At 37.1% G+C, this 27,837-nt stretch overlaps 2 protein-coding genes across 6 annotated transcripts in view; one reads left to right on the top strand and one right to left on the bottom strand.

Annotated features, from left to right (window-relative positions):
- BCO2 (beta-carotene oxygenase 2) overlaps window positions 1–4,501 on the bottom strand; it is a 51,468-nt gene extending 46,967 nt beyond the window's left edge. Inside the window, exons 1-5 of one of the 4 annotated variants that reach the window (XM_059068361.2) lie at window positions 4,437–4,501; window positions 2,627–2,705; window positions 1,749–1,860; window positions 1,608–1,659; window positions 107–841 (exon numbers count right to left, since the gene is read on the bottom strand). In XM_059068361.2, the coding sequence (XP_058924344.1) occupies window positions 697–841; window positions 1,608–1,659; window positions 1,749–1,860; window positions 2,627–2,689 (372 nt within the window). In that variant the 5' untranslated portion in view covers window positions 2,690–2,705; window positions 4,437–4,501 and the 3' untranslated portion in view covers window positions 107–696. Of the gene's footprint in view, window positions 1–106; window positions 842–1,607; window positions 1,660–1,736; window positions 1,861–2,626; window positions 2,706–3,328; window positions 3,352–4,436 lie in introns of those variants that run through there. The other 3 variants (XM_067039487.1, XM_059068362.2, XM_067039490.1) reach the window with 3 other exon arrangements.
- A 2,761-nt stretch (window positions 4,502–7,262) lies between these two features.
- On the top strand, window positions 7,263–26,200 carry IL18 (interleukin 18). 2 transcript variants are annotated; one of them, XM_059068358.2, is made up of 6 exons: window positions 7,263–7,421; window positions 17,337–17,423; window positions 18,211–18,222; window positions 22,335–22,469; window positions 23,284–23,417; window positions 25,790–26,032. In XM_059068358.2, exons 2-6 carry the CDS (start codon window positions 17,345–17,347, stop codon window positions 26,009–26,011), a joined length of 582 nt encoding a protein of 193 aa, XP_058924341.1. In that variant the 5' UTR covers window positions 7,263–7,421; window positions 17,337–17,344; the 3' UTR covers window positions 26,012–26,032. The 2 variants fall into 2 exon arrangements, with proteins under 2 accessions (XP_058924341.1, XP_066895587.1); XM_067039486.1 differs by lacking the exon at window positions 18,211–18,222 and having other exon boundaries at window positions 25,790–26,200.
- The last annotated feature ends 1,637 nt before the right edge of the window (window positions 26,201–27,837 follow it).

The raw sequence follows: 27,837 nt of genomic DNA, 5'->3' as shown, positions 1-27,837 counted from the left end.
TACTTGCGGACCACTAGTCTTTATCCTATACCACACAGCTAGCTGCTAAGGCTTCTAAATATACTTCATATGGCTGATGTGTAAAAAAGTCAATTCATATAAAGTTCTGGTTAGTAATTTCTGGTTTTTATTTTGCCACAAGACAATAATTTTAAACCAAATTTTTATTAGCAATGTATAATAATAATAGTGAAAATAATCAAATGGTAATATTAAATAGCAATAGCACGGTTTAACTACATATTGAGAAACTGGACAAATTACTTTTGGGTTTTAATTTTTTTTCAATGCTGACCATGAAAAACATCTTAAAACTATCTCCAAAGCTATCTGTCTGCTATTTAAACAAAATATTCTAAAAGAAAAAGTGCAATATTGTTAAATACTATCAAATTAACTGAGTCTTCTTTCAGAAATTTAAGAAAAGTTAGGAGGTTTAAGAAAAAAAGCAATTTAAATAGTTTACACTTTTATAAAATATGCCAAATATTTGACTCTCAAAAGAAAAGCTATGTATCATATTAATGTCCAGCTTAATGCCCCTTTTAAATCGAGAAAAGAAATTTAAGGCGTTTCCCCTTCTATATTTAAGGTATACATTTTCTTAACAACTGGAGAGCATTCAGAGCACAAATGTCATTCTTTCATTACAGCAATAATGGGCTTAAATTCTCAGCTTATTTTAAGTACACAATTTTATCTGTGTAGTGTGTTTGCAATCACTGTAAACCTCTGTCTCAGGAGCTCTCTTTTCTGTATTAGAAAGTTTTCAATAGTATTGGCTTCTTTGAAGAGTCCATCTATCTCGTCAATATAAGATGCATCTACTGCTGCTCTCTCACTAATGGGGAAAAAAAGTTTTACATTAAACTAAATACTCAGAACATCTAAACACACTATCATAGTAACATGTTCTATTATGCTATATTTGTTAGCTATTTCATTTAAATGGCTTTGTACATCAAAAAGCTTCATTAATTTACAAACACTGCTCAGTAAAAGTTAAATTAGTTCCACAAATATTTTTGACTACTCAAAGTCCCTTGACACAGCAGAATGTGTATCTTACACATTATAATTCTAATATTTAACTATATACATTATCGTAACAGCCACACAAACCATTACTCAAATACAGTGACTGTCCAGTAGTTTTAAAACACCTTATAAAACATGATAGTCTCAGGCCAATAGAATATTTAAATTCAGCCTTCAAATATATATTGATAATACTTAAATATTTCATAAATATATTTATCTTTAATATAACTCTATTATTATGGTTAACTTCACCAAATGGTATTTTTCTGAAAGTTTTTTCATAAAATTTTAAGTGTTTTACCATCTATTGATAATTAGAGAACAAAATATATCCAGCCTCGTTTCAGCTCTTGAGAGTATCAAAACAAAAGATGTTTAGTGGAAATGGTAGTCTTTGAAAATAAACAACTAATCTATTATAAGAAACTGAGGTAGAATAAAAAATTTCAAAATTATAATTACTAGATAGGTTTTGTAGCCCCTGAACTAAACTTCCCATTACAGAGTTTCCAGAAGAAAACTATGTGTAAAATAAAGACTCGAGAGAATATACTATAAGTACTTGCCTTAAGATCTTTGCATATGTAGACAACATTAGATTAATTTCCTTGCTCATATCTGTTCAAAAATAAATCACTAAGTTAACTATAATAATCTTTCCATATTATAATATCAATGTATAGAAATACAAGCACTTTATAGATCACCATTCAAATCTTTCTCCAGGGCTTCATCTTTATAAAACAGTCCAGAGCTTTCAGATAAAGAAGAATCTGATTTTCCAAGAGAGGACAGTTGTGGACTATCTGGCATTTGAGGCTAATAGAAGAAAGCAGAGAAAATAGGTAAATTGCTAGCAAGATGCTTAAAATATATACATTCTGTTAAAAAAAAAAAGCAAATAAAACATCTTTCAGAAAAAAGCAAAAAAACAGGCTGGAAAGTATATACTCTTGTGTCCTGATTTGTTATTTGTAATTTTATTAACCAAGAAACTTTAAGGCCCAACTTTGTTCAGCATAATAATTTTATTATGTGTTTAGACTTTGAAAATAGTATTAATCCCCTGATGAAAAAGTTTCCTGTATCTTGAGCCAGCATATGTTTTCCATAGCAAAAGAGCAAAACTTTCATTTGGATAACAGCCATACGCTTGCAAATTTTTGCAAGATAACATAATCTTTAAGGGAACAAATAATGTTCCAAATGTAAACAGATCAATTGGTGGGGTAGTAGTGAAGAAGGGCAGGATACAGTGCTCTTTTCCAAAAATATCAGCAAGTATAGTACCTAGGTATCCTACTTCGATATCAAGATAATTATGTAAAGTCCTACGTATCATAAAAGCATGAACCCACTTCTGTCTCTAGGTCACAAATTACCACAAAGAAACCTCCCAATAGTTTCCTGAAGGCCTATACTTAGTGAAAAGGCAGCTGGAATCAACATAGTTCCTGCTGGGACAATCCCAGCTCTGGGAATATGAAGACATTAAATGCCATTTATCAGCAGAATTATCTTAAATGGAAAAAATTTGAGAAGTATATAAAATAAAAGAGTAAGGCTCCACAAGCACAAAGATTACCTCCAACTCTCTTGGTCTCTTGCCATCTCTAGTATCAGTTTTTACAAGGGGACTGGCCATCATATTCTGGAGGCAAGAGCTGCAAAGTTTAGAGCAGTGTCAATTTTAGATACAAACTCATGCTGCAGCTCTCTTGAATCCTTCCCTTTCTTTCCACTCCTCCTGCCACTGTTAGTTTGGGCTCTCATTATTTGTCACTTACCTAACCTACTCAAATTCTCCCTTCTCTGTTTCATTCTACCAACTACTGTTTGGGCAGTCTTTCAAAACTGATTACTGCATTCCCTTAACTCAAAAAACCTTCCCTTGACCATTCATTGCTTCAGAATAAGTTCAAATTCTACAGTAGAGCATCCAGAGTCCTACATCACCTGGGCCAGCCTACCATCCCCATGATTTTCTTCTACTCCCTCTATATACAGTCAGCCAAGCCTGTCTCTTTGGCACTTTCTGCCTTGTCTCAGGATTCATTCAAGACTTTTTCTGCCTTCACAAAATCTTAACGTTGAAACAAATCTTACAGTTCATCTAATTCAATCTCAGTTTTACAGATGTGAAAACAGAGGCAGAGATAGTGGACCAAATTCAAACATGTAAAACTGGGCCAGACTAGAACCAAGATCTCTTCTAGTCTAAAAGAGACTTCTGTTTCCACTGTCCTATCTTACCTTCATATAGCATCAAATTTTACTTTTAAATTACCTTCCCATAAATTCTGAAGATAATTTCCCTGGAAGTCTGAAAGATTAAGTTTACACTTGAAAAATGTTGAAACCTAGAAGGGTATAGTCTCTACACCCTAACAGATAAGGATCTCTGTCTACACTTCCAAGTTATCATTTACTTTGCTTGCTTTTTGAGAAACTATGCTGACCTGGACAATTGTAATGCCTCTGTTTGCTTAGTCATGTATAATATTCATATATATGACAGAAAGACAGCAACAACAAATAATACAGATGTCTGTTTAGTAAATTCCATATAGTACTTCTACATTCCTGTCAGTACCTTTCTAGGATATAAATTTAAGCGCTATAACGGTAAGACGTAGAAAATAACTACACATGCACAGTAGTGCTCACTCTGCCTTGGGAAGTTTGAGAATGTTTCTGAGAAGCAAACACGAGAGTGGTTCTCGCCTCCCTTCCTCTTTTTCTCTTCCCTTTTCCTTTTACACCTTTTCTCGCCTCTCTCAAAGTAAAAGAACATGCACGTATGTCAAATCAAAACTTTTCTAGGGCTTCCCTGGTGGCGCAGTGGTTGCGAGTCCACCTGCCAATGCAGAGGACATGGGTTCGTGCCCTGGTCCAGGAAGATCCCACATGCCGCAGAGCGGCTGGGCCCGTGAGCCATGGCCGCTGAGTCTGCACGTCCGGAGCCTGTGCTCCGCAACTCTTCTAATTAGGTTATTCTGCTTCTGTAAAAACAGATTAATTTTTCTGTCATAGTTTAGGCCCTCAGCTGAATCAAGGCCTGGTCTAGAGGCTGGGCCTCCACCTGTGACAAATACCATTCACAGTCACTGACCCCGGCTGTGCAATCTGAGGCGTTCGTGCCTTCGTCATTACCAAGCACCATCCCCAGGCCTTGGGCAACCGTTTTCTCCTCACCTTCTCTTTCCTCCCACCGCCATCTCGGCCTCCCAGGCCATCCCACCTATCTTGCTTCTCACTTCCCACCGCGCCCCTCCTTTCCTCCCCACTAGCGTTTCAGCCCCACTAGAGACCCTGCGGGTAAGCGTCCACCCTCTCTCGCTGCCTTGCTTCACACCCTGTCACACTCGCATGGGCGCTCATCCCCGCAGCCCCACCCCAAGAGCAGTCTGTGGCTCGGCGGCGTCGGTAGTCCTCTTGTCAGCCAAAGCACTGGAACGAGAAAGCCCGGCGTGCACGCGAGTGCGCAGGCTCGGGGAGGCGGCTTTCCCAGGGTGCAGCACGCAGGTTACGTGAGGCGCCTGCACCGCCCTCCGCGCTGCCAAGGGGAGGGGGGGTTTCCCGCCTTGCCTCGCACTTTGGAGTCTCAGTGAAAACAGAACTTGCCACTTCTGAGTGAGTGTCTGGGGATGAAGGGAGAGATCTGAGACTGGTTTTTCAAGAAAGACCAAGGAAGAACTGCCGGAGGAAGGCCGGGTGTGTCCCAGCCTTTTGGAACCTCAGAAAAGGAACACGAAATAGTAGCACACCACCACCACTTTCCAAGTAAAAGTTACATCCTGTCCCGGATGCTGGGTCTGCAGCAACGGTTTAAACCTGAGTTCCCCTGGCCCTCAAGCCGAGACTTTGTATCCAGAACCTCCATTCCTTCACCTCTTTCTCTTTGGTGCAACCAAACTTTCGGAATCACACCGGTTGAGAAAATTCCCTTCTTGATGTGTCAATAACTAATCAACTTCATTGGCAGCTTTGAAAAAAAAATGTGTAACACATGTGGCTCACGTATTTGAAGTTTAGCCTTATGGGGAGCTTTAATGTGGTGACTTTGACCTGCAACTTGAAAGATAGACGTTCCACACTTAATGCTCCATTAGTTGTGGAAGAAAATAAAAAGCATATCACCTCATAAAACGAAGGTCAATAACACTTCCCATAAATTCCAGGTCCACAATCTTACACCTTAGCAAGTTATGTTTAACACATACATATTATTGTTTTTTTCCCTTTGGCTTATTTAAATGTTAGTTGTCAAGACGTAAGTATTGTGTGTATATGTTTATTTATTGGTTGGAAAAGCCAATTGTTTCAAGTAAGCTCCTAGGAAAAAAGTACTCGGTTTAACTTGAGTTGGCATTATTGTGAAATGTAAGTCATTTAATAAAGCTAGACTAGTGATTATGGTGCAGTTATTGATAGTCTTTAAAGGATTCTAATCACTGAGGACTGATAGCATTCTGTATTGAAATGTTCCCTATTTGTAATAAAATGAAGGGAAAAGTAATGAGTTTTTCCTAAAGTTAATGTACTCACTTTAAAAGATTCTTTTATTCTGTTACTATGTCATAAATTTTTTAATATTAAAGTGTCCTCTCAAGAAACAAAAAATATAAAATTTTTTAGATTTTTAATGCCCTTACTTGGTAACATGTAAAGTTATGCAGTCAGTGTTTATCTCTTCTTCATTATTGTCATTATTGTTGTTATTATTCTTAATGGTCCATTAAATCCAAAAGTCTGAGAAATACTGACCTAATTCCTCTCCCAGCCTTCACATTGTATGATATCTAAACAGGTAGTTATCTAGTTGTTAAAATATTTCCAGGAAAAAATGATTCCACCTAATACATAAATGTTTACATCAGATTAAGAGAACAGCGTAGACATTTTATTTTTTAAATCTTTTCCCCATTGTGTAAGCTACATGAGTGAGAATAAGTAAGAGGGCACAGAGGGTTATAGTTGTCTGGTGCTTTAGACTATTCAAAGAATGAGGACACAGGGAGGCGGAAGGGTAACCTGGGACAAAGTGAGAGAGTGGCATGGACATATATACACTACCAAATGTAAAATAGCTAGTGGGAATATATAGCTGGAGAGAAATAATTGGCAATGGACCATTTAAAATTAACTTGCTTAGTGTTCTGCTTATTTAAATCACAGTTTACTCTACTTAATGCTTTTGTGTTAATTGGCCCTATTGGACAACACAGAGGATAAAAACTTATCATTTCCGTTTCAATCACGTGTACAGTCTTATCATACACTTTATATATGTATATAAATTTATTTATTTATTTATTTATTTATTTCTCTATCTTTGGCTGCGTTGGGTCTTCACTGCCGCGCACGGGCTTTTTCTAGTTGCTGCGCTTCTTAAATGTGCTTTTTTTTTCTTCTGATAGTCACTGCACCAAGCACCTTCAGCCATCCTATCTTAGACTTCCTTTGTAATCACTGCTGTGGACATGATGTTTTATGACCTTATGAAATGAAAACTCTATCTTGTTAAAAACAAAAACAAGCAAATAAACAACAAAAACACCTCAACTAGCTGCTTATATAAGCATTTTTTTTCCTAACTCTAGAACCCCTCTGTTTCCATACAGTCTCTGTACTGGCAAAAAAGCAAAAACAAAAATCACCTTGTTAATTCCCTTGCTAGCAAGGTAATACAATTTAGCACATGTTCAAGAGAAAATTGTCTAAGAAACTTTGTTTCTGCTAATTACTTTCAAAGCTGTGATAGTAACACTCTGTTCTTTAAGAGTTTCATTTTAGGTGGTGTGATTACACTATAGGAATTATCTTGTAGGGCTGATTATTCAGCAGTGTTAGATGAGGGGAAAAAAATGTGCTGACGTCTGAGTAGACAGTCTCAAAAGAGAAAGATTAATTCGAGAAAAGATGCTTCTAATTGACCAAGCAGGCGCTTTTTTTTTTTTTTTTTTTTTTAAGTGCTTGGATGTATTTTGGAAAGAGGTACAAGCTTTGGGCCAGAACTGCAACAGAAGAAATGATTTCATTAAAACCGTGATTTTATATTAAAAGAAATTCCCATATTCTCCTGACACTGTGTTTCAGATTCCATTGCCCTAGGAAAGAGCCCACGTTTAAGGCGGGTCTGAGGCGTGCCAGAACAGTCTCCTCCCTCCACGTTCTTCCTCCTTTGTCCCAAGGGCTAGGCACCCTCCTCCCCCAGACGGCTGTTGGATCCGGACAAGCAGCGGGGAGTCCTGCTACCCAAAGCTTTCCACATTCCTGGCTGGCTGCTTCGGCTGCTGAAGGGCTGCCTTCTATTGGGAAAAGAAAGGGACTTCAAACCTTTCAGATAACGTCCTCTCCTAGGAAATTGTTGAGCACAGGTAAGAAATATCATTACTCGTTATTTAGAAACCCAGGCATGGCAATTCGAGGTAAATAAATCAGCTAGAAAAGCGATTGAGAGGTAACTTCTCTGACATCACTATGATGGGCGACTAGTCAGTAACCACATAAGGAACATAGCATAGTCAGAGGAAAATCTTTTTCTCTCTTGTAGCCAGCCTTGGAGAGTATCACTTCAGAGGAAATGTTCTCAAACTTCTTGGTCTCGTGACCTCTTTAGACTCCTAAAAATTATTGAGGATCCTGAAGAATTTTTGTTTCTCTAGGTTTTTACTGTAGTACTGTCATTTGCTGTATTAGAAATTAAAGCTGAGAAATGTAAAAAATAGTGACCTATTAATTTATTTTAAGATAACAATAAGCACATAACATGTTAGCATAAATAACATTTTAAATTACAGATAACTATATATTCCAAAAAAAATACTATGAAGAGTGACATTGTTTTTATTTTCACAAATCTCTGTAATATCTGGCTTAGTAGAAGACAGCTGCATTCTCATCTGCTTCTGCATTCAGTTTATGCAATATCACTCAAAATGTAGCCCCTGGTAAACTTTATTGTACACTCATGAGAATATGAGAGTGAAAATGACAAATTACATCTTAGAATTATTATGAAAATCGCTTTGACCTCGTAAACCCCTGAGAATCACTGCTTTAGAGTGTTAAAATAAATAAGCTTCTATTTAAGGGGAGTCTCAACTCTGAATCAACTATTTTAAAAGCAAAGAAAAAAATTGCAAAAGGTTGATAATCTTGATGGAATTTGCATCAGCACCCTTAGGCTGGCCTACGTTGGACAATATTATAGCATTCCCCAGGAGAATTTTATTTCACATGAAGGAAGGGCTGAGTAAATATCTCCATTTGAAAGTATAAATAACAAAAATTAGGACACTCTTAAACTCTTCTTTTTGCCTATATCTAGCTATTTCAAGTTCTATTAAATCTTTCTTCAAAATATCTTTTTAAATCTGGCTTGTCCATAATACCCGTACATGAATATTATGAATTCTTACTTTTTTTTTTTTTTGGTGGTATGCAGGCCTCTCACTGTTGTGGCCTCTCCCGTTGCGGAGCACAGGCTCCGGACGCGCAGGCTCAGCGGCCATGGCTCACGGGTCCAGCCGCTCCGCGGCATGCGGGATCCTCCCAGACCGGGGCACGAACCCGTGTCCCCTGCATCGGCAGGCGGACTCCCAACCACCGCGCCACCAGGGAAGTCCTTACATGAATTCTTATAGTTTCATAGCCTGTCTCTAATCTTTTTCATAATACCATTGCCAGCTCAGTAATCTGCTTTCCTACTGCCTGTAAGATTAAATAGAAACACTTCTATGTGAGTTCCCAAGCCCTCCATAATCTAACCCCACCCTACCTTGTGTTTACTGCAAGACAGCAGAATTGTTCCACTACGGTAAAAAAAATAGGTCCTTTCAGTCCACCCCCCACCATAATTTTGTGTTAATTATCACATAAATGCTCTTCCATGTTCTCCATTTATTCAGTCAAGCAATCAGGATTAAATTCAATTCTCCTTTTCCCACAAGGCCATTCCAGCAGTTCTATTTTGGCTTCTTGCTTTGAGTCTGTATTTAGCAGTTGATTATATACACCTTTTATCTTTAACTATTTACCTAAATTTTTACCTGAGTCTTCTTCCACCCCCACCTCTACCACACCCACATACTTACCTTCGTAAGATGGCAAAATTTTGAAGGACGAAATGACTTATAGGACTGAAAATTTAGATTTTGATCTTGTTGCTGTAGAGATGATTACCTGCCTGATTTTAGTGAATTAATTAGGTAACATGCTTCCTCATTTCATCCCATACCTATTCCACAGAATGAGAATTCCACAGCAAAGATAAACATAATCATTATTGCTTTTCATGTTCAAGACATTTTTACTTTTAATCTAATAGTATGCTTTTAAACTCCCAGTGGCTTAGCAAAGCTGGTTATATAATAAATATTCCATCAATATGTGTTGTTTTAGAATTATGAGGACACTTAGTTGTTACTAGGGCATTTGCCACATATAAATAGTTCTCTCTTTGCAGCCTTAACTAGAATCTAGAATTACAGAATGCTGGAGATGGAAAAAAACTTAAATATTGACCATGCAACTCTCTCTTGTCTAAATGAGGAAACTGAGACCCTCAGAATTAAATGACTTGCCCCAGAAAAGATTGGAACACATGTGGTTTAATCTCCATCATGATTTTCTACTGTTCACTAGCCTCTGGCTAGTTTCCAAGGCTGTATAACTGAAACTTTTTGTTGTTGCAAAGAATAAATTATCGCTGCTTACTCCTGAGAGGATCTATCTGGGTTGGTTTATAACTTTTTTTTTTCAAGTCAATGATCTCAAAATCTTAGATGAAATATTCAAAACATTTTTATCCAATGGGAAATATAATTTTCACAGATTAGAGTTAAGAAAGCAAAGGAACATGGATGAGAAAGGAAAAGAGGAAAACTAGGGGGGAGAAGAGGAAGAGGAACACAATACTTGTAATCATAGATGTATTGAGATCTAACAAAAAGAGTGCTAAGAAAATAAAGAATTCAAAATAAACACTCACATGAAATAAAAGAGAAAGTAAAGAAACTACTAGGAAAAGAAGGAAGAGGAAGAATATTAGAGAAATTATTCTATTTTTAAAAATCTGTTTTCAGGGCTTCCCTGGTGGCGCAGTGGTTGAGAATCCGCCTGCCGATGCAGGAGACACGGGTTCGTGCCCTGGTCCGGGAAGATCCCACATGCCGCGGAGCAACTAAGCCCGTGAGCCATGGCTGCTGAGCCTGTGCGTCCGGAGCCTGTGCTCCGCAACGGGAGAGACCACAGCAGTGAGAGGCCCGCATACCGCAAAAAAAAAAAAAAAAAAAAAAAAAAAAAATCTGTTTTCAGACTTCCCTCATATTCTTTCCCTTTCTCACTGGCTCTCAGATGGAGTTTAAGTTTTAAAACAGAAAAAAATTTCTGCCATTCCCTTTACACACTGTTGTCATGGCGACAAGGCTTATATAGCAAACATTTACTTAACATTTATTGAGCTCCTACTCTGTGTAAGCTCTTTCCAGGTGTTAAAGATTGAAAAAACAAGAACTCCTCTTAGAGAAACTCAGATGGAAGTCAAGCACACCTATCTGTAATCTGAATTAAGGGTAATAAGAGGTATTTTAGAAGCATGAACATGGGGAGGGCGATGTGGGCACTGAGGAGAGAATGATTGGCTAGGAATGGAGGAGTCAGGGAAGTTTTCCTAGAGGAGATGTTTGAGCTATGACTTAAAGGATAAAGGGTGAAGAAGGGTTTGGCAGGCAAAAAAGGGAGGGGAAGTTCTGGCCTGGCAGGGGGAATAAATGGGTACAGCATGGAGTGAGTGAGAATCTGAAAGCAAGAAAACCAAGTAGAGGAATATTAAATAGAAAATACCAGAAGTGACAAGGGCTAGATTTAAAATAGTGCTGGTGGAGATGGAGAGGAGATACCAAATTCTAGACACATTTCTGAGTTATAATCTACAGTATTTTTGAGACAGGAGAAGGTTAGACAAAAGAGTTGAGAAGGACTCCCAGGTTTCAGTTTGGGACAGGTTATTTGGACATACTTTAGAAAGTAATTCATTAGTATATCTTACAGTTGGAACTGTGGATCTGGAGCCAGAAGTTGAAATTTGCAAGTTATATATCCCTCAGTAACCACCACCCTCTCTCTTTATAGCTAAACTTCCTGAAAGAATAGTTTATATTCACTGTCTTTACTTTTCTTTTTCATCCCATTCTGTCCTAGATCTTTGTCCACCTGCCTTCTGTTCCTCCACTTTCCCTAAACTGTTCTACTGATACCAAAACTTCCTAATCGCCAAATTCAATGAACAAGTTTAAGCTTGTATCTAAATTATGGACTGCAGCTTCAGACTCCAAGCAGCTCCTTCTTGAAGTGCCTTTGTTTTTTTGACTTCTGTGATATCTCTTAGATTTGCAAAACTGAATTATTTTCCACTCAAGCCTGTCTTTCATTCTCTGTTTTCTTAATGAGGTAACCACTCAACAAATTGCCCAAGCCAGAAACTTTGAAGTCATCCTCAGTTCCTCCTTCTTCCATTTGACCCACAACCAATCAGCTAAAAAATCCTGCTGTTTAAGCTCTCTTCAATCATCCCCACCGCCACTGCCTTAGTTTGTAGCCTCATCAACTCTTAACTGTTAAAATTGCTTCTGCAGTTGTTTTCTGGCCTCTGTCCAACTTTATCCCATCAAATCCGTTCTCAACACTGCTGCCAGAGTGAGGTTTTTGAAACATAAATTTGACCATGTCTTTCTCCTACTGAAAGTAAGTCAGTACTTTCAGAATAAAAGTTCAAACTCTTTAGCCTACTTAAACAAGGACTTTATAATCTGACTCTCCTTTACAAGCTTTTGGCAAACAACTACACTGCAAGTTACATTTTATCTGAATTGAACTAGGCAGAATCAAACTAATTTAATATAAAAATAATAGTCTCACTTTATAGGCAAAATGAAATATGTGAGCTCCAAATGAAATAGTTTATCTAGAATGACAATTTCAAAGCTGGTAGGCCAAGTGAGTTGTGAACTGTTGACACTGTTGCCACATGGAAGTGTCTTGTATACCTGGTAGAAATATCTGCTCTCATGTCAGTATAATGTAAGCTCAGCTATTCTTTAAATATCTCAGAAGTCTTGAGACATAACAACTTATTGTGGAGATTAAACAACATTCTACTGAACAACCAATGGGTCAATGAACAAATCAAAAGAGAAATTAAAAAATTATCTTGAGACAAATGAAAATGGAAAATTAACATGCCAAAACTTATGGGATGCACAAAAGCAGTTCTAAAATGGAAGTTTATAGTGATACAGGCCTACCTCAAGGAACAAGAAAAATCTCAAGTAAACAATCTAACTTTATATCTAAAGGAAATTTTAAAAGAACAAATTAAGCCCAAAGTCAGTAGAAGGAAGGAAATAATAAAAATCAGAGCAGAAACAAATGAAATACAAACTAAAATGACAGTAGAAAAGATCAAGGAAACTAGGATCTGGTTCTTTGAAAAGATAAACAAAATTGACAAACCTTTAAGTAAACAAGAGGAAAAGACAAAGAGCTCAAACAAAAGAGATCAGAAATGAAGGAGGAGAAATCACAAGGGATACAAAGAAGTGCAAAGTATCATAAAAAACTACTATAAACAATTATACAGCAACTAATCAGACAACCTAAAAGAAATGGATAATTTCTGGAAACACACAGTCTTCCAAGACTGAATTGAATCAGTTATCAAAAAACTTCCAACAAAAGAAGTCCAGGACAGAAGTCTTCACTAATGAATTCTACCAAACATTCAAAGAAATTAATACCAATCCTTTTCAAACTCTTCCAAAAAACTGAAGAGAAGTGAATGCTCCCAAACCCATTTTACAAGGCTAACATTACCTTGATACCAAAATCATAGAAGGAAACCACCAAAAAAGAAAATTACGGACTGACATCCCTCATGAATATAGATGAAAAGTCCTCAACAAAATATTAGTAAACTGAATTCAACAATACGTTAGCAGGATCATACACCATGATCAAGTGGGATTTATTCCAGGAATGCAAAGATGGTTCAACATCCACAAGTCAATGTGATACACTAAATTAACAAAATAAAGGATAAAAATCATATGATCATCTCAATAAATGCAAAAAAGTCTGACAAAATTCAACACCCATTCATAATAAAAACCCTCAACAAAGTGGGTATAGAGAGAGTGTACCTCAACATAATAAAGGCCATATATGACAAGCCCACAACTAACATCATACTCAACAGCAAAAAGCTGAAAGCTTTCTGTTTAAGATCAGGAATATGACAAGAATACCGCCTATTGCCAGTTTTATTCAACACAGTATGGGAATTCCTAGCTAAGGTAATTCATTAGGAAAAATAAATAAAAGACAACCAAATTGGAAAGGAAGAAGTAGAACTGTCACTATTTGCAGAAAACACGATTTTATATATAGAAAACCCTAAGACTCAAAAAAAAAAAACTGTTAGAATAAGTGAATACAGTAAAACTGCACAGTACAATATCAATATACAAACATCTGTTGCATTTTTATACACTAACAACAAAGTATAAGAAAGAGAAATTAAGAAAACAATCCCATTTACAATTGCATCAAAAAGAATAAAATATCTAGGAATAAATTTAACCAAGGAGGTGAAAGATCTGTATGCTGAAAACTATAAGACATTGATGAAAGAAACTGAAGAAGACACAAATAAATAGAAAGATATTCCATGCTCACGAATTGGAAGAATTAATATGATTAAAATGTCTGTATTACCCAAAGCAATATATATATTCAATGCAATCCCTAGCAAAACTTCAATGGCATTTTTCACAGACATAGAACAATAAATCCTAAAATTTGTATGGAACCACAAGAGTTTCCAAATAACCAAAGCAATCTTTAGAAAGAAGAACAAAGTTGGAGACATTACACTCCCTGATTTCAAACTATATTACAAAGCTATATTAATCAAAACAGTATGGTATTAGCACAAGAACAAACACAGATCAATGGAACAAAACAGAGAGCCCAGAAATAAACCCACACATATATGACCAATTAATCTATGAAAAAGGAGGCAAGAATATACAATGGGAAAGGACAGTCTCTTCAATAAATTGTATTGGGAAAACTGGACAACCACATGTAGAAGAATGAAACTGGCCAACTATTTTACACCATACAGAAAAATTAACTCAAAGTGGATTAAAGACTTGAATGTAAGACCAGAAACCATAAAACTCCTAGAAGAAAACGTAGGCAGACATCTCCTTGACATCAGTCTAGCAATATATATATATTTTTTTGGCTGTGACTCCAAAGGCAATGGCAACCAAAGCAAAACTAAACAAATGAGACTATACCAAACAAAAAAGCTTCTGCACATTGACAAAACCATCAACAAAATAAAAAGGCAGCCTACTGAATGGGAGAAGATATTTGCAAATCATATCCAATAAGGGATTAATATTCAAAATATATGAAGAACTCACACAACTCAATAACAACAACAACCACAAAAAACCTGACCTTAAAAATGGTCAGAAGGAAAAAAAAAAAAGAAAAAAAAAAAAAAAAAAAAACAAGGGCTTCCCCGGTGGCGCAGTGGTTGAGAATCCGCCTGCCGATGCAGGAGACACGGGTTCGTGCCCTGGTCCGGGAAGATCCCACATGCCGCGGAGCAACTAAGCCCGTGAGCCATGGCCGCTAGGCCTGCGTGTCCGGAGCCTGTGCTCCGCAACGGGAGAGGCCACAACAGTGAGAGGGCCGCATACCGCAAAAAAAAAAAAAAAAAAATGGTCAGAAGGGGTTTCCCTGGTGGCACAGTGGTTAAGAATACACCTGCCAATGCAGGGGACACAGGTTCGAGCCCTGGTCTGGGAAGATCCCACATGCCACGGAGCCCATGCACCACAACTACTGAGCCTGCACTCTAGAGCCTGTAAGCCACAACTACTGAGCCCACATGCCATGACTACTGAAGCCCACGCACCTAGAGCCCATGCTCTGCAACAAGAGAAGCCACTGCTATGAGAAGCCCGTAGCCCCCACTCACCGCAGCTAGAGAAACCCCACATGCAGCAACGAAGACCCAACATAGCCAAAAATAAATACATTTTTAAAAAATATTTTTTAAAATGGTCAGAAGATCTGAATAGACATTCTTCCAAAGAAGACATACAGATAACCAACATGTACATAAAAAACATGCTCAGCATCACTAACCATCAGAGAAATGCAAATCAAAACCACAATGACTTATCATCTCACATCTGTCAGAATGGCTATTATCAAAAGAACAAGAAATAACAAGTGTTGGCGAAGATGTGGAAAAAAGGGAACTCTTGTGCACTGTTGATGGAAATGTAAATTTGTGCAGACACTATGTATGGAATCTCCACAAAAAGTTAAAAATAGAACTACCATATGATCTAGCAATTCTACTTCTGCATATTTATCTGAAGAAAACAAAAAACACTAATTCAAAAAGATATATTCACCCCTGTGTTCATTGCAGGATTATTCACAATAGCCAAAATATGGAAACAACATAAGTGTCCATCAATGGATGAATGGATAAAGAAGATATGGTATATATAATGGACTACCATTCATAAAAATAATGAAATCTTGCAACAACATGAATACACCTTGAGAGCGTTATGCTAAGTGAAACAAATCAGACAGAGAGATAAATACTACATGATTTCACTTATATGTGGAATCTAAAACAACAAAACAAATGAAAAAACAAAATAAAATAAAGCTCATAGAAAATAGATTAGTGGTCAACAGAGGGAAGGGGGATGGGGCAGGCAAATGAGTAAAGGGGATCAAGAGGTACAAACTTCAAGTTATAAAATAAATAAGTTATGGGATGTAAAGTACAGCTAGTAGACTATAGTCAATAATATTGTATTACAAATTTGAAAGTTACTAATAAGTTGTCTTAGAAGTTCTCATCACAATAAAAAAAAGATTTTTGTAACTGTACAGTGACAGATGGGTAACTAGATTTACTGTGGTGATCATTTCACAATGTATACAAATTTTCCATAATAAAAAGTAAAACAAAACAAAACAAAAAATAGCCATCAACTAACACTTATTTTGTGTTAGCTTAATTTGGATTAAGTGTTTTCTACTGGGCTTTAATTTCCTGCTTCCTCTGTATATGTTTGGCCTCAGCAAACTATGCTAGAAAAAATTTGAGTCATTTCTCAGCCTCTAAGTATAGACGTATGAATACCCCCATATATACCAATTGACAACTGTGACCCAACCACCTTCCTTGGAGCACCAACCATAAAACTGTCGTCAGGAAACCAAGGGACTTCTGAACTCTAGAGGAGAATTTTTTTTTTTTTTTTTTTTTTTTTTTTTTGCATTATGCAGGCCTCTCACTGTTGTGGTCTCTCCCGTTGCGGAGCACAGGCTCCAGACGCGCAGGCTCAGCGGCCATGGCTCACGGGCCCAGCCGCTCCGCGGCATGTGGAATCTTCCCGGACCGGGGCACGAACCAGTGTCCCCTGCATCGGCAGGCGGACTCTCAACCACTGCGACACCAGGGAAGCCCAGAAACACCATTTTTTATCATTGCGTCACCTTTAGCACTTTGACAATGAGGTCACAATCTTCAGTCTCTCACTCACAGGATCCCATTGGTTGTAAGACAGAGATAGAACCAGCCCCTAGTTAAAGGACAGGATTAAGTGTGTTTCTGGCATCCTATACTTATTCTGATAATATATGTATATTTCCACCAAAATACTGGAACAATAATTCAGTTCAATATTGGACCACATATCCACCCTTTATAACATTGTTTAATGAGAAAATGCTTTCTAGATTCCAAATATCTAATGGTTTGCAAAAGAACATTTGAACTTGTACATTCATAAAGTGAAGACTCCTGGGCTTCCCTGGTGGCGCAGTGGTTGAGAATCCGCCGGCCAATGCAGGGGACACGGGTTCGTGCCCCGGTCCGGGAAGATCCCACATGCCGCTGAGCGGCTGGGCCCGTGAGCCATGGCCGCTGAGCCTGCGCGTCCGGAGCCTGTGCTCCGCAACGGGAGAGACCACAGCAGTGAGAGGCCCACGTACTGCAAAAAAAATTAAAAATAAAAAAATAAAGTGAAGACTCCTGGCATTTATTAAATGTCCAGAGTGTTCGTCAGCATGCTGCCATTTCTGAAATTGGAGGTAGAACAAGGCAATAAGTGGTAAAAGATTCCTTTTGTGTAAAAGGAACAGTCACTACCTTTTAAAAGATGACTCTCTGCTTTCATTAGGAATAAAGATGGCTGCTGAACCAGTAGAAGACGATTGCATCAGCTTTGTGGAAATGAAATTTATTAACAATACACTTTACTTTGTAGGTAAGTTCAAAACCGTAGACCAAATACAGGGTTTAGATAAATGTATTCAACTAGAAAAGATGTTGTAAGGTGAACTATTAAGTGACTTGGTTTTTGTCACCAAATTCCATTGTAACACTAATGACACACTTCTCTTGAAAAAAAAAAAATTGGGTCTCTAGAAATTAACCATAACATGTCCAAGGTCCCAGCACCTTGTCCTGCCACATGTCCTGGCACTTAGTTAGTAGTAGCCCACTCACAAGGTGGCTGCAGGTGCACGTCATGAAAATCCCAGAAAATTGGATATACAATCTCCCAAAGCAACCTGGCAAATTATGTAAGAGATACATATCTGAAATCTAGAGTTCTGTGAGTTATACCATTTTATGTATACATTTGACAAATAAAAACAGATTCTTATGATTAAACTTCCTTGGGCTGTTTGGTTTCATTTGAAAGCTTCATAGAAAGTTCTTAGGTGACTTTCCACTGAAGCAATAAATTTAAGAGTAAAATCTATCATTTTATAAAATCTCTTTTTGGCTACAAACTTCAATTTATAAACCCTAGATTTAGGTTTTATATCTAACATACCTGAGATCACACTAAGTCTAATTAGCTTCATTTTATGGGACCTTTTGGATTATTATATTATATTTTTATGGGGCCAACAAAAGCCATCACCAGTAAGACAGGGGTTAAAGAATGCAGAGGGGCAGAAAAGAGTAATAAAAGAGAAGGATGAGAGGAAATTGAGTAGAAATATAGAATTTAACATATTTTGTTTCTCTTTTTTCCCCTTTAGCTGAAAATGATGGTAAAGTATAAATTTATTTCTCTTTCTTTGTAAAACTATATAGCTACTTGAGTAAACATCCCACCAGCACATCCATATCACCATTCTCAGCTGAAAAACTGGTACCAATGTATTTGAGAAGCTAATGTTCCCTCAAAGGAATGTGGACTCAGCACTGCCTTGGAATAAAGATGACTATAAGGGAATTTCTAATAAAATACGCTTCTCTACATCTTAGGAAATTCTCAGCTATTAGAATCTACAAAATAGACCTTGCCTGTTACATAGATCCTGAGATTAGCAGAAAGTCATGGATTCTCTGGAGTACATAGGAAAAGAGGTTGAAGCATGAGAATTGTTGTCCAAAATCAGGAACATCTTCCTTCTTCAACCTTCCCTCTCAGAAGTGCTCTGAAAAGAAGCCTGGGAGGCTCCCAGGATTCAGAGAATTCTGGAAGTAGAGGAGATGGGGGAAAGTAGAGCAAACAGACCTATTAGGTTGAGTCATTGTCTTCCTAAGTAGATGTACCCATTCCTTGTCCTGTTGGCATTCAGGGAGGATCATACGCATATAAAGACCGGTACCAGTACCGGTCCATGGCCTGTTAGGAACCCAGCCGCACAGCAGGAGCTGAGCAGAGGGTGAGGGAGCGAAGCATCACCTGCTGCTCTCCATCACTCGCATTACAGCCTGAACCACCCCGCCACCCAAACCACGGCCCCGGTCCATGGAAAAACTGTCTTCCAGAAACCAGTCCCTGGTGCCAAAAAGGTTGGGGACCACTGCTCTCACAGACCCCCAGGTTATTAAAGGTCATTAGTTTCTCATCCTTTTCCTTAAAAAGCACTTTCTCCATTCTTAAGGTGATCCTTACTAGACTGGAAATATACAACAAGAACTTTTGAAAAGTACTATTCCTTCCAGTTTCTTTTCCAGATTTATTGAAATGTTATTGTCATATAGCTCCTCATGTTTCTTAAAGATTGCCCTACTCCCATTTATTTGATTCAATAAATATTGGCATCTGTGTCTCTGGCATTATGTTAGGCCCTACAATACAACTGTGAGCAAAACACAGTTCCTATAGGGAGAAGCAGGCACATTAGGGAGGCAAGTGGAATGTGGGATGTTAAGTGTTATGAAGGCACAGATGCTATGGGAGCACATAGAAGAGCACCTAACTTAGTCCAGTAGATTCTGGGAGGGCATTTTGAAAGAGGAACAGAATTGAAGAGTAAATAGGGGTTAGCCAAGAGAAGGTATTCTATGCAGAGAGAAGAACACATGCAAAGATCAAAAGCATGGTATGTATGAGGAATTAAGAGTAATTCAGAATGGGAGTACAGTAAGCGTAGGAAAATGATGAGAGAAGAATGATAAATAGGGTGCAGATCAAGAAGTTTCTGTTATTCCAAGATATGGAATTTGGACCTTATCTTTGGGGTAATGGGGATTGATTAAGCACAATATGTATGATCTAGGATACAGATTAGTTTGCTGTAACAAAGAGATCCAAAAATACAGTAACTGGATAAGATAGAAAATATTTCTCTCAAATACGAATCCAAGTAGGCAGTTCAGTATTAGTATGGCTGGATGCAGCCTGATGATGTTGGAATCTAAAGTTTCTTCTGTCTTCTTCTATTCCATCATCCCTAGTTGTTGAACTCATTTACATACTTGAAAATCATCATTACACTTCCCGGGTCCATATCCCAGCTAGCAAGAAGGTGTTCAAAATAAGAGGAAGACAGGCCCACTCCTTTTAAAAGCTCTATTTAGAAGTTGTAAACATCAAATCCACTCATACTCCATTGACTAGAATTTAGTCATATGGCACCAACTGCAAGGAAAATATGGAAAATATAATCTTTATTCTGGGTGGCAGTGTCATTCATTAAAATTCAAAGATAACATGATCTTATCTCTGAATGTTAACTTTAATTAAAATTGAATGCTAATTCCTTCTGGCTTCAGTATAAAGAATTGCTGTGGGGGCAAAAAAAGAGGGGAGGGGAATGCCAATTAAGAAGCTATTATTGTAGTCCCTGTGAGAAGTTATGGCGACATTAATTAAGGTAGGCACAGTGGGGTGCCATTGAAGAGCTGTGAATGGATTTTAGAAAAACTTGGAAGAATCAACAGGACATGGGTTTGGAAGGGGATGGAAAGAAAGACAGAAAAGATGATGCCTATGTTTTTTCATGTAGGCAAGTTGTACCATTCAGTGAAATAAGAAACGCAAGAGGAAGAGCAGGGTAGAGAGGTTTGCAGGGCAAAGAGGAAGATAGATGATGAATTTATTGATGATAAATGATGATATCTGTGGGACATCCTAATGGAGATGTCTAGTAGATTCTTGGACATGTGGTTCTAAACTCAGGAGAAAATTTGGGGCTGGATATACGGATGTGGGAGATATATATACAATAGAAATTACATCTGAAGCTATAAGAATAACATGACAAATCAGAGGAAATGTGTAGCGTGAGGAAGTAAAAGCCAAGGACTAAACTCTGAGGAATACCTACATTTAAAGGATTCAGTAGAAAGAGAAGCTAACAAAGAACAGAGTGACCTAAGAGGAAGAAGAAAAACAGAGAATGCCACAGAATCCCAGGAGAGCATTTCAAGACGGAGATAATAGGCACTGTGTTGAATTTTGTAGCCTTGAAAACCAAGAGCCAGAAAGTATCTATTACATTTAGCAACAGGGAGTTTGGTGATCTTGGTGAAAGCAATTTGATGGAGAAATGGAGCCAGTGAGGAGAAGCTTGCAATGAGTAGAAGGGTGAATGGAAAGTAAGGAAATGATACATACAATTCTTGCCAGAAGCTTGGCTATTAAAAGGAGGAGAGAAACAATACTAGCTGCAAAGTGGGATTCTGTTGATGGAGGTGTTTTAAATCTCAAAATGAAAAGCCTTATGGTTTTGTGATTATAAAAATAATTTGTTTTTATAAATAATTCAGGCAATGAAGATAAAAAAATGAGAAACTAAAATATGAAAAAAAAAATTCATTGCTATCATTTTGATGTTTTATATATATATATATAAAATACTATACCTAAGCTTCTTTTTCTAGCTTAATACACATGGACATCTTTCCATGGCAATGAATAATTACAATTATATTAAATTCATGATAATTCATAGTGAGGGCATATCAAAATTTATTTGATCAATTCCCAATTGATGGGCATTTGTTTCCAGTTTGTTTTTATTATTAAAGTATTCCCATAAGCATTCTTGTAGAGAAATATTTACACATTACTCTAATGTTTCCTTAGGATAAAATCCAGGGAGTAGAATTGCTGAGTTGATGGAAGAGAGGGAATAATTGATAAATCAAGGTTTAATTGAAAGTACATGCAGAGCACAAATGGGGTTAACCTTAGGTAGCAGAAGAGACACCTTTTTCACATTTCCCTTGGGACAAGAGGGTAGAGGAAATAATAGGTGATGCCATAGTTAAGTTTATAAGTGGAGTAGCAGGAAATCATTTGCTGAAAGTGAAAGCAGAGGTGATGATTCAGAGATCCTGAGGAGAATGAAGACGGCTTGAAATTGAAACTATGGACTATGGAAGAGAATGCTGAACTGGAAAAGAAGTATTGACAATTGATGTGTTTGTTATGGCACCAATTTGTACATTTGTATGATGGTTTACCAGCAGCGCACTCAGCAGCCAGGTTTAGAGTTTTGTTGTAAAAGACAAATGAGTTTGGGATTTAAGATACTGGCAAAAGGGTAGATAAAGTGATGAACCATGAGGTCCAGGCTGCATAGAGAAGAAAGGGAAGACAGGAAGAGGTTAGATAGGAAGAAAATGTAAGAATCAGGAAGTCTCAGTAAAGAGGAAGAAAAGTATAAGAAAACTAAAAGGATAGGAGATTGTGGTCAAAAGTAGGATATTTGAATTTAAGATTTCAAAAGTAGAGTGGTTCTGAGTGATAACAAGAATCAAGGTATCCCCCTTGAAGTGGGTTAAAAAGCACTGTGCAACTTTATCTTAGCTTCTATAACAGAAGATTGTGATTGTTATTGAAAACTGGAATCTATAATGTGCCTATTTGTAAATTTAGAAAAAAAAAGATTATTTTTTAAATGAGATTTCATGTGTGTTGTAGAAGACCTGCAACCAGATTACTTTGGCAAGCTTGAACCTAAGTTATCAGTCATACGAAATTTGAACGACCAAGTTCTCTTCATTAACCAGGGAAGTCAACCCGTCTTTGAGGATATGCCTGATTCTGACTGTTCAGGTATTTTTTTATATACATTTGTAAACATGGAAATGACAAGCTACTTCTTCCCATTCCATTTAACTGCCTACATTTTCTGTGATAGACCTAATGCTTACATGAAAAGTCATGGTAGTAGTAATTTCACTTACAAGAAACTTTATAGGGTATCCATAATTTTTAGTTGGGCTGAAAAATTGATACAGTAAAGATAGTGCTGGGGTCATGATCTTTGAGCCTACATTTGGATCACCATCCCTTCCCTGTAACTGCATTAACTGTATATGCTCTCCATTGAGTTGGATCCTTAATACCTGCTGGTTATAGCTGAAATTGCTGATAACATTTTCAGAAGTCAAAATTAAATATAAATATAAATGCACTTCAAATAAGTCTGTCTTCCACCAGAAATTTAGAGTGCCTTAGAAAATGAATAACTTTACTGTGACTTTCAAGGAATGAATTTCAAATATCAGAGTTTAGGCAGAGTTGAAAAAGTGAATGATGCACTCTTGAAAAATGCTGAAAGTTTTACCTTAACAGATAGAGCTTTAATATTCTATTTAGCGTTTAAAAGCTAAAGACAATCTTTTAGAATTCAGAATATCTCTAAAACACTTTAAAAGTTGCTGCATTTGTATTATAATACATATTTAAATGTGTTTTAAAGAATATGTGTGTCACTGTATATAGTCTCCTTCTGCTACATGGCCGAATCTCAGAGTGTGGGATTGGTAATGGGCCTATTAAGGATTATCCTTTGGCTAATTTCCCTAAATGCTTATTTGGAAAAATTCTTCTAACTAGTGTTCTCATTTGTGAATGTTTATTTTAGATAATGCACCCCAGACCATATTTATCATATGTATGTATAAAGACAGCCTCACTAGAGGTCTGGCAGTAACCATCTCTGTGCACTTTAAGAAAATTTCTACTCTCTCCTGTAAGAACAAAATTCTTTCCTTTAAGGTAAGACTGAGCCTTAATTTGTTTTAGTTATATTGATGTAGAAAATTAGAAAACCAAAATATCCCCAGTCCAACCTTTTGTCTAGAATAAGAATAGCAAGAAGTAGAGAACCATTAAAATAGACAGTTACTAAAAACTGTCAAGCTCTTTAACCTACTGTAGTAACATCATGGTTTTTCTGAGCCTGCCGTAGGGAGAAAGGGGATCAACACTTGTTTCATAACCTAGGTCTTCTGAATAATCAGTCTATAGATAAATAATAATACAGAATCTATATATATAAATTATCATGTTTAAGAACTGCATGTGACTTTCCAGAATAAGTCCTGCTACACAGAATGAAGTTAATCGTTCTTCTGTAAACCCTCTGCTTTGTAAATAATGATGATAATATTTTAATCCCTAATTGTTTTGTTCCTACTTCTTAGCCTAAGTCTTAGCTACAACCTTCAGCTTTCAGTTGATGTATGTTATTTTTAATGTTAACCTAAGTGAACAAAATGAATAGGATCTGTTGTAAAAGCAATGATGTAATGTATCTCAAAGCCAGGTATAAATTATTTCTGACCACTGCTTTTTTCTCTATCCTCCATCATTATTTTTTTCTATTTTTTTCCATTATTATTAGATAAACAACCATTAACTATAGATATGGGTTGACCCAGAAAACTTTCCTCCCAATGAGAGCAGGCAGGGTATGCTCACAAACTGGCAGTGTTCCAAAGGTGAATCCCATGTCTTGAAGACTTTCTGAGTGGAGATTTGCCAATAAAGAACCGCAATAAAGATCACCCAGTTCCCACTGAAAGTTAGTGTATGACTTTCTTAGACATGCCAAGGGGCAACTTGGGAGGGAGGAAAAAGCCACTCTACAATATAATGCAGATAAGATCAGTTTATCTGTAACAAATAGAGCCTCCAAACAAATCCCTTAGCCATCCCCTTCCAAGCAGAGTACCCCCTCTTCAGGTGACAATTTGGAGTCCCTGCTCCCTGACCTGACAGGTAGGAAGCTCAGTTATTGTACTGGCATTAGAAGCCTGGAGGTGGACAGGCAGGGTGGAGAAGATTAAGCATGTTGTTACTTAGCAACAAAATCAGAAGGGAAAGAGGGAGATGGCCAAGCTCAAGCCATGTGGGATAGAGGAAAACTAATTCAGCTGCAGAGACAGAGTCAGAAACTGGGAAAAGCCTGATCTATATATAAGTAGATTCTTATTGAGAGACTGGGGAGAGTGTCAAGAAGATGGAAAAAATGCTTGGCAAATAATAGAATGGGAGAACTAATTTATCCTCTCATTAATTCAAGACTCAACACTTGTTGATAAAGGACAAAGGTCAAGAGTTATGGCTATAAATTCCATAATTGATTGAGAAGTTTGGGGAAAAAAATAGGTTCTTTCAGGCATCTAAGGAGGATGCAGGGATGCTATTTTGGGTCTGAAGGTCTTTCTGTCAGTCCTTAGTATCATGAAGATCTTTGCTACCAGAAGGTCAAAATTAAGTTCAAATTTTCTGCTGGTTCTGGGATTAACATGGAAAGAACCTGAGGTGGTCCTCACATTTTCTAGTCCATCCTTAAAGTAGGCATGATGCAAAAATAGGAAAAGTGCAGGCAGTACTGTCAGTTGGGTGACCAGCAGGATTACAGTTTCAAGTGATCTAGCCATTTTTAGGAAATCCCTACTCTGCAGCTGAGATATAGGAATCACCATCTGGCCTCCCAGGGCAAGGTCCAGCCAAGAGACAGCCTACTTTCAGGATAGAAACTCAGGACTGCTATGGAATGGAATGCTTGTCAGAGAAGCACCAAAAACTGCTGACTAAGCCTTAGAACAAGTAATGGGTCTTTTTATAGCCAGTTGCAGTTCTAGGCTCCACTGAAGGAAGCAGCTGAGATTACTGCCACTTCCTGCCTCTCTCACTGTTGGTTCACAAACTGGAGCTACCCTAGGCCTATGGGTGGAGGTCATCAATGTCTTTAGCTGTGAATGGCTGGAGAAGACAGGAACTGATATTAACCTAAAAAGGTTGTGATCTTTGCTGGAACTCTACTTCATCTTAAGCAAATATGGACTCCATTTAATGGGAGAGGAGAGAAGGAAATCATCTGATGGGTATATTGGGAAAAACTAGAGGCCTGGACCTGAATGTGCATTCCATAGTGTGAAAAGCCAAAGTGGACAAGAAGAATGGGAGGTTAGAAATTAAGAGGGAAAGAAGATCAGTATTCCCATAATCAGAGATTTTTTTTCTTAACTCTTGAGAATATAAACCTCTTTAGTTCTGTGTAGTAATATATTTCAAAATAACCTGCACATATTCATATTGGTCATGTCCTAAAAAAATTAAGTAATTTTTTTTCTCTATAGGAAATGAGTCCTCCTGATAATATTGATGATGAAGGAAATGACATCATATTCTTTCAGAGAAGTGTTCCAGGACATGATGATAAGATACAATTTGAGTCTTCATTGTACAAAGGATACTTTCTAGCGTGTAAAAAAGAGAACGACATTTTCAAACTCATTTTGAAAGAAAAGGATGAAAATGGAGATAAATCTGTAATGTTCACTGTTCAAAACAAGAACTAGATATTAAAATTGCATAGTTTGAACTTTGAGTTTTTGTGTTTCAAAAGGGTTATAAGAGTTCAAACCTACAATTATAATGATGAAATAAAATGAATAATGTTCTCAAAAAATACTGAGAAATGAATAATAAGCTTTCATAAATTGAATGGACTTCCTCTTTTCCAGATGAATAAAATATTTGTATAATGTAAAAAGAATGCATAGTTTGATAACACATTCTACAGTGTTAATGGGAAAATAGATAATATTCAATAGAAGTGTTTTGAATATTTTGGGTTATTGGTCCTAATAATGAATAAAACTGATATTTGAATTTTCTAGTTTTTAAGAAAATGATTAAAACCTTAAAGATTTCAAGCTATAAACAGTGATTCACCATGTAGTCTTAATCTATTACCTCATCCTTTGCCTTTACTTTTTGTTTGAAAAACTCTTCCAACGTCTCTCCAAATATACTTCACAGAGATGTTGTGAGAAATCATGACTTTCTGGAAATTGCTTTCAGTTACTATAAAGTTGCAGAGAAAGATTATGTGTAAAGCAAAATTACGTAAGCATTTGTGTGAGGGAATAAACAAGGAAGAGTATTTCAGTTCAAGAATTAATGCTTTGACTCAGGTTATGAATAAAAGGTATCATAGTTACTGGAAATTTTTTTTAAAACCCTTAAAGATTTTATAAAGAGACCACTTCACTTGACTAACTTTTGCATTTCTTCCAAAGTCAGGATATCTTTAAAAGTCAGATTGCTTCTGAATCCGGCAACATATAAAAAGGATTATACACTCTGATCAAGTACCATTCAATCCAGGAATGCAAAGATGGTTTAATATTCTAAAATCAATTAATGTAATATACCATATTAATAGAATAAAGGATAAAAACCCACAATCATCTCAATAAATGCAGAAAAAGCATTTAACAAAACCTAGTTCATAATAAAAATTCTCAACAGGGCTTCCCTGGTGGCGCAGTGGTTGAGAGTCCGCCTGCCGATGCAGGGGACACGGGTTCGTGCCCCGGTCCGGGAAGATCCCACATGCCGCGGAGCGGCTGGGCCCGTGAGCCATGGCCGCCGAACCTGCGCGTCCGGAGCCTCTGCTCTGCAGCAGGAGAGGCCGCAGCAGTGAGAGGCCCGCGTACCACAAAAAAAATAAATAAATAAAAATCTCAACAAACTTGAAAGAGAATTTCCTCAATGTGGTAAACAGCATCTATGAAAAGCAAACGCTAATATCATACTTTAATGGTAAAAAAAAAAAAAATGCAAGAATTTCAGCCCTTGCAACTTCTGTTCAGCGTCATGCTGGAGGTTCTAGCCAGTATAATCACAAGAAAAAGAAATAAAAGGCATCCAGATTAGAAAGGAAAAAGTAAAACTGTCTTTATTTGTGGACAACATGATTCTAAATGTAGAAGATCCTAAGGAATATACACATATGTGTGCACACAAACCCCTATTAAAATTAATAAGTTCAGCGAGGTCACAGAAGATTAATATACAAAAATAAATGTATTTTTATATACAAGAATGAACAATCTGAAAATAAAAATAAGAAAACAATTCCATTCATAATAGTATTTAAAAGAATAAAATGCTTATGAATAAATTTAGCAAAAGAAGTGCAAGTCTTGAACACAAAATTTCAAAACATTGCTGAGGAAAATTAAATATGATCTAAATAAATGGAGAGACATTTCACATTCACAGTTTGGAAGACCCAATATTGTTAAGATGGCAGTTCTTCCCAAACTGATCTATAGATTCAACTCAATCTCCATCAAAATTCCAGCAGGCTATTATGCAGAAGTTGACAAACTGTACC

The sequence above is a fragment of the Kogia breviceps genome, chromosome 7, assembly GCF_026419965.1.
Source record: "Kogia breviceps isolate mKogBre1 chromosome 7, mKogBre1 haplotype 1, whole genome shotgun sequence".
Classification (NCBI taxonomy): domain Eukaryota; kingdom Metazoa; phylum Chordata; class Mammalia; order Artiodactyla; family Physeteridae; genus Kogia; species Kogia breviceps.
Note: the sequence above shows the minus strand (reverse complement) of the source record. Positions and strands in the feature narration are given on the sequence as shown.